Genomic DNA, 14,817 nt, shown 5'->3' on the forward strand with positions numbered 1-14,817 from the left:
CATAAACATGTTATGTTGGATAGCCTCTGTTCAATGACAAAAATAAGGTAAGTGGGATTTTTCTTTCCTATTAGATTTTGGAAAGAGTACTTTTTTAGGATGATTAAAGAAGGTGGCAGAATAGGTATAGTCATTATTAATAACCTGCAATGTCTGTTGGGAAACTGCAGGTCTAACATATTATAACGTGAAAAAAAAAATGTTGAGGAAAGCACTTCTCATCCTTTTAAGACTGAAAGATCTAGTCTTGTTTGTATCCAACACAAAACAGAAGGTATTGCAATGCATTTGTTGGAGTCGCAGAACATGATCTGTGGAAGGGATGTGGGACTGCAGCTTCCATAAGACCTCTGACATCCTAATATGATATCAAAATGTGGCATATAAATATAAAAAAAAAAAAAAGCATGAATTCCGAAGGAGGTCACTAGCCATTACCCAGCATCTCATCAGTAAAATCACCTCTCTACAGACCTAAACTTCTTTTCTACCATTTCTACATTCAGGGCTGAAGATACTTCAACAGCTGAAAATGTTGCACCAAGAAAGAGTCCCATTAGTGGGTGGAACACACATTCTGCTCATGGGATAAATGACACATCCCATAAAGCATTCTCTCTTCTCTTATTTTCATCAAAATCAAAGATTTAGTGGGAAAACAAATGGTCTTCTATCCTGCAGGGCTAGAGGCCAGGTGAGTGGGAACTTCTTGTGTTGCAATTATTGTGCAAGATGATAAAAATTGCATGGAACGATGTTCTTTTCTCCAATGGTAAATATTACAATAGATCAAAACTCCTGGAAACTAAAAAGCTCCTGGAATGCATCTGGGATAAAAAGGATAAAAAAGGATAAAACGTATTACAATTATGAACAAGCAAAACTGACAATAACCTAGTATAAGAAGCACTAAAGCATCAGGGAAACAAAGTATTTTTTTCTTTGTTAGTAGAAAGAGATAAGATGTCTCTCAAACAATACAGAACTAACTTGAGAAACACTACAAAGAAAATAAAGATGTAATTGGGAAAGTTGGGCTCCACCAAAGCAAGAAATTCTGAGCTTGATATTCATGACCCCAGCTTAGCTGCTTGCCTAGGTTCTGGTTAAATACTGGTCAGATGCTTCAGATAACTGTGATTCTGCATGACCAGCATTTTAAGGATGTATACATGTAGCAGCCACGTATTTCTTACATTTCTTTAAACTTTTGGAGTGAGGACTAAGGCCACTGGTGTCATCCTAACTCCATGTAATCTTGCAGTTTCACCTTAAGGACTATCAGATAAAAATGCAGTCAGATAGACAGGTCAACACAGATCCTAAGTGGCTGATTAAAACAATACATCTGGAACCGTTTTATAAAGGCTTTCATCTAAATTAGATAAAAACTGTGGAATCCATTCAACTGTGAAAAGGGTCAAACCTGAAGTAATGGAATGGTATATGAGAAAATTATCAGGAGATCAAAACATTGCTGAGTTTTCATCCTCAAAATGCTGCTGAGTTTTCATCCTTGCTGAAAGGGTGAGACCTAGACACCAACATCTCACCCCAAAAACCTATTCTTAAGCAAGATGAAGTCAGTTTGATCTGAAAAGCAATATATCCATTAACAGGAATGAAATTTCATGGTTTAGGAATTCAAACTTTCTCATATCAAGTTGACTCCAAAAGAGTTGTCATCAATGTCATCTAATTACTGACCTTATTACAAATTCCCCCTTTGAAGCAAGTATTTAAGCACCAAATCAGTCTGAATGTCTTTACCCAGGCTGAGACAGTCAGAGAAGACCTATGACGGGAGTGACTTCACTGTGTGCTGGTGTTATGTCAGACACACAGCATGGCTTATAATTGCCAGAGTCAGGAAAAACTGTCATATGAGGAGGTTTGCCTGGGTGATGTGAACACTGTTTTTCACCACAAGAGCTGCTATTTCTGCCCTAGTCATTCAGAATATTTTCTACCTACACTACCCCTACTTGGCCACCCAACAGGAAGGAGCTTGCATGTGAGCTATTTTGCAATGTTTTCCTGAATTTCAGATGTGTCTCAGAAACAAGTTAAAGCTAAGCACTTTACAAATGATGAATTCTAGCAATTCCAACTCCCTGGTGGTGAATCAAGGATACTCTTGGAGTCTTTCCAGACTGTTATCTTTATTTATTTTTCAGCTTATCAATCAGACATACAAATGTAAACACTTCATTTCTTTGTTAATCTAACAGCAAGGATCAAAACACTTCTATAAGATACTGGAATCAATACCTATCTTGCATAGGAATGCCTTGAACACTGACTGCTGTTCTCCTATCAATAATCAAATGCCCTATGACAGGGAGGGATCCCTATGAGCAGGTGAAAAGCCATTAAGATCTAAGACCATACTCATTATATGTCTTCACAGCTTCTTACCTGCGAGTGCCAAGAAAAGAAATTGTCCTGGAATACAGGATGACCATCAGCTTTCTCCAGCAAGAACAGGGAATATACAACCTATACCCATATGCAGATCAAAGCATTAAACAATTTCCAAGTGGAGAAAAAAAGTGAGGTTAGGACAGCAAAATGCCTTAATTTCTCATGGAAGGATGATACAGTTCTGAGAAAACAGCTGTTGTAATGGGGATATATAGTACAAACAATAGTTGCAGCCATGAGCTTGAGGCAGTTCATGTTTTTAAATTATTTTTTCACCAGGGTACATTGGATAATTTCTGTAAAACTGAATCATCTTTGGAAAATCTCATGTGCAGTTATTTATCTTTTCTCATCCCCTGCTAAAATAGCTTTCCCTGGAGGTGCAGCACATGTTGCTGCAGTAAGAGTGACATTACAGAAGCTGAATGCCAAACAGGAATCCTTCCTATTGAAATGCCACAGAGGAGTCAGCTACTATGATACAAATGTGGGTGATGGCTGTAGAAGAGCATTGGCTCCTCATTCCTCACTTCACATATGTCACGGAGAACAACTACCTTGGCTTCCTTGTTGATGTAGTACATAGTGACTGTACCACTTTTCCCTAGAATAAAGAAAAGGTGGAGCTTCAAAGAAGCCTAGAACTGTTAGAGATAAGTTATAAAATTAACAAAGAACTCCAGTGTTTCCAAGATACCAGCATCAGCAGGGAGGTCTAAGGGGTTTATAAAGCCAGGCATGATGCTTTCCTTCGGAATAGCCTGCTTAAATTGCAGTTTGTGTCACTATCAAAAACTTGTAATTCATCCTAATATGTGCAGTTAAAGCACTGCATAACATAATACAGTACGCATAGTGGGTCCTTTGAGTGAGGCCCAAGAAAAAACTGTACCTTCTTGCATCTTACTGGGCTTCATCCCAGTATACCAATTCCTTGCAGTTCCAGATCCTACATGACACTGACAACAGGCGCAAATCCTAGGAGAAATTGCACAAAAATCTGCGAAAAACTCTCCAGCCTTTGCTGTCTTGCCTCCCTCCACAGACAAAGTCAGAGGTGAGACTGTTTCCAAAAAGTAGGTATCACTAAGCAGAGGACAACTGCTGATATCTGTAACAGCAGCCATGACTGTCGTCCTCATGATCAAATTTTGACTGGCCTCACTGGTTTCCACAGCACTAGATAGACCTTCTTTCATCACAGTCTGTTTTTAATAGGCACAAAATTAAGACCCACCGTGGTTATATGTAAAATTACTATTTTTTTTTTATGTTCTGGGTCTAAACAGTGATGGAAAACCTATTATCATTATTATTATTATTATTATTATATTTTATCTGTTTTTAATTTGTACTTTTGCACAGCTACTTTGTGCTGAAGAGGAACCATGAGGGCAGAGGAAGCAGTACTGAGGTTGTTTGGTCAACATGGAGAGATTCTGACTGCTTTAAAAAGGTTCAGCTGTGCTGGGGGATTTGAATTGCTCTCTGTTTCCTGGTGGACACCTATTTCCTTCTAAGCAAGAAAATACCTCGGCTTACAAAACTGGGTCTGTTAAGGTCTAGGCATCAGTACTGAAAATGACTGATGAAGGAAGGCTAACAGCACCCAATTCTTAGCATGGTACCATTGTGTCACAACCACAACCACATTTTATCACCTGAGATTTCAGGCCTCTGGTTTTCATTATGTTCATTAGCAAATCCACAAAGTCTGAATTTTTATGAGAAAATTCAGGTTTAAAACTAAGACAACTAAGTTGGAAATCTGTACAATGTTTTATCTATAGGCTTTTGTTTTGAAAATATTAATTTTGCATTTTCTCCCCCTTTTTTTTTTAGAAAATGTTGTTGTGATTTAACCCATCAGACACCTAAGAACCACACATTTGTCAGTTGCTCATCCCCCCTTGTGGGATGTGGGAAGAAATTGAAAAAGGTAAATGTTTGAGAACTCACAGGTTGAGATAAGGACATTTTAATAAGAAAGGTAAAAGTGAAGAAAATAGTAATAAGAAAAGAATAACGAGAACAAAAACAAACAAACAAACAAAAAAATCATGTACAACAAAACTGCTCATTGTTAGCTGACCAATACAATACCCAGCCAGCCCCTGAGCAAATGAGCACCCCCTCCCCAGTAAGCACCTCCAGACTTCTTTCTGGCAGGGCAGCATAAGAAGCTGACAAGTCCTTGATTCTGTGCAAGCACTGCTCAGCATTATTTTCATCCTAAATAGAAAACACCACGCCATACCATCTACTACGAAGAAAATATATTCCATCCCAGCTGAAACCAGTTAAACAGGGGTTAAACATCCCTTAAAAGAGACAGGGAAAGGGCAGGAAGCAGCAGCAGTCTATGCTTACTGTTTCTCAGATGTGTAGAGTAGACAAGCTTACAGAAGGGTGTAACACAGGTGAAATGCAAGCCTGCCATAACATGACAACATTTGACCAAAACCACAGTGGTGTAGAAATGCTTTAATTGAATACCTGCCACTGCATATATGAATGTAAATGTAAATAGGCACTGTGTTTCACATCCTGTACTGCATTAATAACAATTAGAGCTTGCATGTGAAGTGGAAAATAAAGGAAGAAAAGTAATGTATGTCTGCTTTGTAACTTTGTGTGTCTGCCCCTGGGGAATATAATGAACTACTTAACAGATTAACAATCATGCAGTGCCCTTGAACCATACAAAATCTGCATGCTGTGTAATGAAAATATAGTCTAACTACTCTAGTCAGTGATAGCTAGTAGCCAGTCACTAGTGCTGTGAAAATAAATTGTTATGGATGACTGCTTCTGCAACATCCAGTGCAACTGCCTGACAAGGAAAATGGTGGGACACAGGAGGCTGCTGGCCAGTTTTGTTATTCAAGGCTTTCTCAACGCTGTTATCATTGCTGTTGCGTCTGTAGTTGATGTGACTGACACTAAACTAATAACCTGTTCATCAGATATCTCACATCCTCCCAATTGTCAGTCAAGTCCTTAGCGCCTATGTTCAGCAGGTGGTATCTGAAGTTCTGTAGGAAGTGCTTTCTTGAACACATTTCCAAAATTGATCTATGGCAATGTATGATATGTGCAGCCCCACCAGTGCTATCATTCATTGGAAAAGCTTTCCTGGTAACAAAAAATGTCACGGTATTTGATTTGCTTTTGGTGTCATTTGTTGCACAGACGCTATGAACAGAGCATATGTTAAAAAAAAAGCTAACTTGTTATTGGGATATTGGCTTAGGGTAACTCTTTCATGGACAATCCAGTTTCTCAAACAGGACACTTGGCTGCTATTTGGACAGTGTCGGGAGCTCCACTTTAAGGGGCATTGCAGTTGTATCTTAGTTGGATTGGGTGAGACTCCCTAACAAACACTGTTCTGTCCAATTTTTATAATCCAGCTGTTGTCCTACATGACCACTCCTGCACATGCCTGATCCATCACTATAGATCACCTTAACCTACATACAAAACATTTCCTAACTATCTAAAGTATGTACAAAAGATCGCTGTCCTACATGATCATTTTTATACATGTAGGAACTGTTTTGATTGAATAATTACAAGCTTTTTACCCTTGTACAATTGATGAATTTTCCAACAGGAACTGCCTGAGAATCTCTGAGACCACCAGATTCTCCATCCAGGATGTTAATCAACACATTTAAGCACACAAATTGGTGTAGGCACAGCAGGGACTGCCTGGGGAATCTCAAGAACTGTCAGAAATTCCCACTGGGAGAGCTCCGGTTACAATCTGTCAAATACTTTTGCAGATGGCCAGCAGTTCAGTCAATTGACTAGTTTCAGTTTGGTCTGCTATCTCAAACCAGCCCATTATCTCATCTGTGCAGGTGATACCCAAGAGTTCCTGGACCACCAGAGGAATAAACAACTTAAGTGGACTGGGTATGCACACAGACAGCCTTGAGATCCAGCAACACTACTTTTACAATTAAATAATTATTTTTCATACTTAAATGAAGTCTTTGCCTCTCTGTCTGGCCAAACGATGTCAACATCTGACCTTCACAGTTCAGATGGCAAGAAAATGGAACTTCTAAGACACAACTCATTTCATGCTTAAGTAAATGCCTTAAGTTAGGTAATACTTATTCCATACATTATTCCAGCTTGAATTTCCTCTCTGGATCATGCATCTTACTGTGATTGAATTTATGGACTACTCCAACATTTCAGGTATGAAATCACCTAAGGCAGCATCTGTACTGAGATTTGTAGTCTACTGTTTCTGGGAACAATAAATGTTGGAGTATTGTCCATATGTGCAGAAAACTGAAAAGCTTTTCACATTTCGCTTTCAGATCAAACATTCATCTGTTGCAAAAACCTAATCAACACCCCTACCTTCCAGTTCACAGATCAACTGCAGCCCTTTTGTGAGCCCAACTATTTAAAGGACGTGTCTTTTCTGCTTTACCAGTGATGACGAGACTACATTTATCTGGGCAATCAACATTCACACACAGCAGAGCAGACAACTGCTCCTTCTACCTTCTGCTTCCCTCAGTTCACCTGATGTTGTCAGCAGTCTGTCAGGCAACATCTGGAAAAACAAACCTGCCTCATCTATATTCCACACATCACATACTCAGTACTGCTTTATCAGCTGCTCCTTTTGCTCTGGGCCAGTACTGATCACATTGGGTTTAATGCCTGTACTTCCATGTGAACGAACTGGCATGAGATTCCACATCAAATAATGAAGTGCTAGTGCTATGTGCTAGTGTATGCACATCTTTAATGGTTAGCTCTGGACTTTCTTCATGTGAGACTGAACTGAAAAAATACAATAACCTGCAGCATAATATTTGCAAGCCACAGCTGTAATGGGTCCTTTAGATCAACGTTTCACAGGTATATATTTTTCTTTTATTTAATGTTCAAAGAAGATAATTTTCCATTTCTAGTTATTTGGTGAGAGGCAGTGCTATAACAGCTACATCTACTGCATTAGGACCAAAGCTGAATGACAGGGCTGATGTGAGCATATAAAGTGAATCTACAATGCCAAGTCACTTTCCAGTTTGAAATCAGAGCCGTATGTGGCTATGTGGATGTGGAAGTGTTACACATGTGGGCCATACCGAGTAGAAAAATCACAAACTCTGCAGCAGCTATGAAATGTCTCTATTACTGTTGCCATTACCAGCTCTCCACTCTTCAGGGATGCTTACTGCTAATTACTAACTGCAGGTAGCATGTTTAGTTAATGGGAGACAGTTGCAATGCCAGTACAGTCCACAATATAGACGGCTTCTGAGGTGAGGAAGATCTTTTAAACACAGGTCTCCCTTGTGGTTACTGGTAAGGCAATGAGAAGACTCACCAAATTATTTTGGAGGAGGTTACAAGAGTCCTACTAGAACTTGCAGTTACAATCATAAAAATGACAGTTTGGAATAAATATATCTGCCTAGCTCCCATCTCAGCTGTGTCTGACCATTCTCCTGGAAATGCTGTTGCTTTGGTTCAGCTCCACAGCCAGGTCTCCTCCTCTTCTGCTGCATCCCCTATCATGTGCCTCAAAGACATCGCTGTGGGTATGTTCTCCTGTGATTTATGCCCCTTTTAAGTAGGCTGGTGTTAGTTTGGCAGCACCTACCTCCACGGAGAGAATGAATGTAGGCTTTATGTGCTGCAGGATAAATATGAACAGCTGTGTCATCTTGCAAAAAGGAAAAATAAGTCTTCTCTAAATTTTAAAAGGAGTATCTGACATGGTTAATTCATGGCAGCATACGAAGTGCTATGTTTGTTTGCCAGCACTAGAAAATCTGGGATACTCAGTGGTACCTTGTCTTCCGTTTCTTGCTATGAGGCATCCAGCTCTCCTCTAGAACCTGAGAGGAAACATCAACTACTACAGAGCCTTATTTCCTCTACTTTCCTTCAGGATACTGGTTGTTCTTACTCTAAACTAAACAGTGTGCCTTTAAGAGCTGCAGATGTTAAGAAACATTTCCAAATATTTCTGTCTCCAAATTTTGCCTTTTAAAAAATTAATACTCTAGTGGATTGTGTTGCCTGAATTCAAAATAGCTACTTGAAAGCAAACAAGCATTCATACTATTTATGGGGGATCTAACATTATGTGCTCCCTTCCACTGGCTGAGCAGAAGCAGGACTTTTCCTAGAACTAAAGGGCTTAAGCTAACATGCCCCACTCCTGCTGCATTAGGAAGCAAGGGGCTGGAAGCTCATACTTGACCCAAGGGAAGAAAAACAAACAAATATGAAATGAAATGTTTTCTGTAGCAGTGAAAATGTACTCCAAAACAATGAAACAGTGGTGAATGAAAGCTAAGCAGAAACTTCTCAAGCTATTGTTCAGTATAAACCTCTTAAACATCAGCAATTAGTATTGATTACAGGTTTAAAAAAGCACTATGGAGGGCCTTTCAAACTGAGATTTGGTATATACTGCAACAGTGGATTCATAGATCACTTCAGAGAAAGGTAGAAAAGTAAAACATTCCAGAATAAGCTCTACATTTTCCTAACACTGGACTGCATAATGTAGCTCCCAAGAGTGCATGTCAAAAACATGAACCCAAAACAATCATTAAATCCTCTCTAGAGGTTATGTAGGAAACAAAAGAGATGAGCTCCCACAGCTGCCTTTAAACAGCTCCTTAAACAGTTTTTTGCTAAAACTTGCTGCATGATCTGGATATGAGCCAGTATTACTCCTGGATTTTTAAAAATCCTTTTTAAAAAAAAAAATCCTGCTGTCCATCACATTCATCTATGCTGTGTACTATTTTATAGAGTGTTTTTTGAGTATTGAATTCAGGGAAATTGCTTAGTATGCTCTGAGCAAGAATGGTTGACCAGTAAGGTTGTATTTATGTGTCATTACTCACATCCAGTAAGAAAGTGGTTTCCAAATCTAAAGCCTATGGATTATATGCAAGACAGTCCAGTGTTGCCTTAGGTTGCCAGCCACACAAAAATTAAAGTGAAGAGGAAGGCACAAAACAAGGCTTTACTCTACAGCATCTTATCTGCACAATGTTGTTGCCTATAAATCAGTAAGTTGGGGATCACTGATGTAAACTCTCTTGGTTATTATTTACTTAGCTGGATTGGACCATACCCAAATGACCAGAAGGAAAACATTAAGAGGCTTGTCTTGCCCCGCTGAGAGGCTAATTATGTACTGTAATTTCCTACAATTTACAGAAAAGTACATGTAATATAGATATGTTCAAGACTAACAAGAACAAACCTCCTCCTTACTATGAAGCTATAAAGAACAAAAGGGAGATCTCTAGCTAATTAGGTTAATACCTGATATAGCTTCATATGGAAGAACCAATAAATAAATAAAAATAGCTAGAAAGAAAATATTTTACTTCAGGATAATTTTTCCCTTTTCCACCTCTTTCTGTAACATTTTGTATTCAAGATTCTACAACTTGGTGTGCTTTGAATTTACCCCCTAATTAGCATAGCAATTTTCTAAATTTTCTTTTTGACTTGTTTTGGGGCGTAGTTCAGAACAGTCTGGTAAGTCATACAAATGATTGCCACACACTCCAAATGTTAAAATCTGAATTCTTCTGTCTACATCCACAGCTAAAAAACATGTAGCTTAATCTCAGTGCTGTGTCTCTGTGATCTAATTTAAACTTTTCAACTCTGTGAGAAGATAATTACTTCATGCCTTGAGTAAGTCATTTTTTCCCCCATCGGAACACTGCTTTCTTCAGTCATTTCTTTTGAAAGGGCATCCAGATAAAAAAGGGTAGTTATTTCAAAGTTTAATATTGATACCTCTTCAGAGTACATGTACTTACATTGTTACACACCCATGCTTGAGAAATGCAAGGAGATTGATTGTTTCTGATAACAGACTTGGGCTTATTAAACAAGATACTTGTGATTCCTCCATTGGTTTCCTAAGCATCCTTAGGAAAACATAATGTGGTCAGATGCAATGCAACCCAGAAAAACAGAATCCTCTTGAGACCAGGTAAAATTCTAAGCTGCTACAAAATATATACCATTAGAAGAAAAACTTCACTGGTTTTAGCAAATCAGTCTCTTCTAGTTAAGTGCAACTGAGATTACAATCATGTGGGTTAGGGTTATTTTTAGCCAGGACTAATGCTATTCTCCTTCAATCCCCAGTCCAGACAGATGAATAGAAAAGGGTGACATGAAACCAGAAGTGCATGAGTAACATTTGTGCTTGTCTTTACCTTGAGCTCATCTGCATCATAGAAGTCTATGCGCACAGCAGGGACCATCCACGTCTGGAACAGAGTTGCGAGGATTTGTTTGGCAATTGCATCCGCGATGAGGTGAAAGTGGAGTGGGTTTCGCCTGATATGAGAAGGGAGAAAAATATGTTGGTCCAAAGGTTTGTAATTTCTGTTGTAGAAGGACAACATCATAGCTTACAAAGTTTTATGCATGTCTAAGGTTGCAAGATAAAGCGTACATCATGTCTGGTGAAGTACTGCTCTGTTGCTAAAATGCTGAGGCACTTACAATTTGAATGAACAATAATAGAAATACTGGATCAGTTTTTGGGTGGTTGTAAATAAATACACTTCCTTTGACTTCAGTGGAATGTAAAGATTTATGACAGCTGAGGATCTGATCCCTACTACTACAAGACCCTTAAAAGAAAGCCAAGTTAACCCCTCTTTGAGCCATGGGTTGTGAAAGTGATTGCTTTCAGTTCTAAGTCAACATGGTAATTTATCTCTATGTTAAAAATAGTTTTCTGTAGAGCAATAGGGGTGGAGCGGAAGGTGAAAAAATAATCACCTGAATGAGATAACGTTCCAGACTATTGAGTTTACATGCATCATTTCTACAAAGCGAACTTGGGGTATCAACAGCTGTCCCACATGAAACCAGATGTTTCAAGTGAGTGCCTTCTAGGTACTGGAATAATGAATAGACTGGAAATTGCAAATTTCCCCACGTCCTTGTTCCTAAAAGGGTGACAGGGTTCAAGAAAAGCAGGAACAAAGAAAATATATTACTCTCAGACACTAGTTTGGGTTCGTCTCTGTAATTTCAGGACTAGGCCTAAGTCAAAAGGAGGGTCACAAAGATGATCAGAACACCACTCCCACTAAGAAAGGCTGAGAGATCAGGCGTTGTTCAGCCTGGAGCTGGGAAGATCTTACTGAAGCTTTTCAATACTTAAAGGGGGCTTATAAGAAAGATGGAGAGAGAGTTTTGCAAGGTCTTGTAGTGATATAACAAGGGGTGATAGTTTTTAACTGAAAGAGGGTACATTTACGTAAGGTATAAGGAAAAAATTCTTCACCATGAGAGTGGTGAGACACTGGAACAGGTTGCCAGGGAAGTTGTGAATGCCCCATCCCTGGAAGTGTTCAAGATGAGATTGGACAGGGCTTTGGGCAACCTGAACTAGTGAGAGATTTACAGGGAGGTTGGACTAGATAATATTTAAAGGTCCCTTCCAACACAAGCCATTCCATGATTCCACGAAAAGCTTCAAAGCCAGGATGAGTGAAGCCAGTATCAACAAGATTGGCAATGTCTGACAGTATACAGACTTTTCTACAGTAATCTGAATGTTGACATTACAAATACCATGTTTAAATTCCTTAACCTTGCTTCTCTCTTTGAGGGACAGTAAGCAACAATCTGATCTTTACTCAGCTTCTGTGGTAGAAGTATGAAACCCTGCTAGTGGAAGTGAGTCATGATTTGTAGTCGTCCATGTTTATCACTAACTTAGCAACTTCCACTGTAAGCAGAGAAGGACAGAGTTTGCAAAAGCCACCAAGATGACAGATGGTCCATTTAGTCTTTAGGATTGGTTCAACCTTTCTTTGATCCCAAGGGCAGACTATTGGAGTCTCATTACTGTGAAATTTATAAAGGTAAATGGGTGTACTTGTCAAATGATATTTTTCATCTAAAAAAGAGGACCATTTCGTTTCAGATGCTGGTTAAGGTGGAGTATGACTGATGCTACTACATTCTGCCGTGTGAATGAGAAGTGAAGAAATCTATGTTAGTTCAGGCCAACACATTTCCATTATACTTTTGGGCTTAATCCAAAAGATGAAGGTTATTTCTTTCTCCATTTCCTGCCTTAATGAAGAATATGTGCCTTTCTCTTTAATGCTACTTTCCTCTGCTTTGATGAGTAATATCGTTTTTCACTCGACAAAGTCCACAAGAAAACCTGAAAATACACATAATGGTTCATAGTATCATAACACCTCTCAGCAGAAAAAAGAGACTGTAGTAATAAGCAATGTATGGCTGGATTTTGCAGCATTAGAAATAGTGCACATAAAATCCAACCGAATATCCAGTAATCTCAGTGAAGCTGTTCTATTGGTTTCAAGGGGACTGTGGATCAAATTATATGCTTATAGGAGAAGCAGAAAAAGGGCTGGTAAGAAGCCTTATATATGAGTTAATCATGATGGCAGAATAAACCCATGACTGACCTGAGTTTAACAATATCCAAAACACTAAGCCACAACATGCTTTCCAAAAGGACAAAGGTCTTTTAATCTCCTGTGTGCCCTGCAGTAAGCAGGGGAAAGGGAAAAGTTGTAGGTTGCCAGCTGTGGAGGGTCCCATTACCAAGCCAAAGGGATCACAGCAATTATATCTGCTTCACCAGCCCAGCAGGAGAGAAGACCACATCCTGGCTCATGCGGATTCCGCAGTAACCAGGCACCTTGCCAAGAAAAAATCAGGAAATAGCAGTGATCAGGAAATGTATTTCATTAGCAGAGAAAAGGTCAAGAGAAACAAAGGTGCAAAATCAGTGGATCTAGGTATTGGCAATGCAGTATTTCAAGGCAAAGAGGCATAGACTGTCAACACACACATTCTATACAGGTCCGTCTGCTTAGCAGGGGCTGAGTCTGGTATCTGGTAGGACTATTTCCCAGCTGGTGTTCTTCAGTAATCTTGCTTCTTTTTTTTTTTTTTTCCAGGGTCATTTATCTATATATTGCAAAGTAGAACCAGAAGAGTAAAATCAGTTAAAAAACAAGAAAGCTACATCTTCTTTCAAACCGTCATTTAGTTAAATGGAATTGGTATAAAATATTTGAAGATAAAACACACTACTTGAAAAGAAAAAATCCGATACAAAGATGCTCAGATGTTCAGTAGCAGTTTACACTTATCTGAATGACCTAGACTGTATGAAACTTAAATGGGAACAAGTGGGTGACATTTTCTTTAGTTCAGCTCCTACTGGGAAAAAGAAGAAAGGAGTCGTTGTACTCTGACACAGAAATCTCTTTCAAGTCGTTAGCCTCATGGTAAAGATTCAGCTGGAAGGAAAGTATGTGTCAGAGGCAAAGCAGAGGATTATCACTTACAGAAATGTATCCCCAAAACAGAATAGTGACCTGCTGACATCTACAACTGTATGTGCATCAGCCACAGAAAATTTTATTCCAGATGAGATTTTAGTTATGTGAAAAGGGTGGTTTGAGGTTTGTGGTGCTAGAAGGCAACAGAGCACAGGCTGAAATGTGCAAGATCTTCTGAAGGTAACCATACTAGCATACACACAGATGACATCTTTCACCTGTTCTGGGGTCTGCATTTGCAAAGCCCAAAAAGAAATGGATTGCTTCAAAGTGTTTATGAAACAAGTGCAGAAGCTTGAAGATCAATCATCATCCATTGTAAAAGATACAGAAGAGAGTCTATAAGATGAGAAATTTTTCTCAAGAGATATGAGAATGCTATCTTTCCTCTTAATTATTTGCCAACTTGATTGAATCACCAGTGACAATCATGGGAATCAAGAAGGACTTCACTGAAAGATACATTTCATTAGCCTTAGATGTTTTGCTATACCATTTGGTGCTACTGAAAGCTATTTCCTTCTTTGGATAGGTCTTTTTTCCAGGACAGAGACATTTTGGTATACAAGGTTTATAAAAGTGAAATTAAACAGTATTGCTCCTACGACTAGTTAAGAGATAGCCATATGGAGAGGTACATGCATTTAGCAGCTACAGTTTAAGAAGACTGGGAAAAGAAGGGGGAGATAACCAAGTCTCTCAAAAAAAAGCTCGAGAGTCCATTGCTTGGGTACAAGGGAAGGTGGTATGCCTGTTGAAGAAGTTTAATGAGCAGATGAAGACACTGAGGTTTGCTAGAGGAAACTGAGTTGCATAAAAATATGCAACTCATATGATGAGTTGCATAAATATGATGCTGTAGTTAAAGAAACTGCTGTGAAGGTAGATCAAGTTATGGAAAGGACTTTTATGCTGTGGTTTCCTGCAATGGCAGGGCAGTTAAAGGGATGACCCAACGGTTTCCTTCCATTTCCCTGAAACTTGGGACTTCTTTCTTGGATTGGAGAGAACCTGGAATGAA

The 14,817-nt window shown here is 39.0% G+C and overlaps 1 protein-coding gene across 1 annotated transcript in view; it reads right to left on the reverse strand.

Annotated features, from left to right (window-relative positions):
* Nucleotides 1-14,817, reverse strand: part of LARGE1 (LARGE xylosyl- and glucuronyltransferase 1) — a 281,219-nt gene that overhangs the window by 116,855 nt on the left and 149,547 nt on the right. Inside the window, exon 6 of the mRNA XM_084289677.1 lies at nt 10,665-10,788. Within this exon, the coding sequence (XP_084145803.1) occupies nt 10,665-10,788 (124 nt within the window). The remainder of the gene's footprint in view (nt 1-10,664; nt 10,789-14,817) is intronic.

This window comes from Netta rufina (genome assembly GCF_964035555.1).
Source record: "Netta rufina genome assembly, chromosome: 1".
Taxonomy (NCBI): Eukaryota; Metazoa; Chordata; class Aves; order Anseriformes; family Anatidae; genus Netta; species Netta rufina.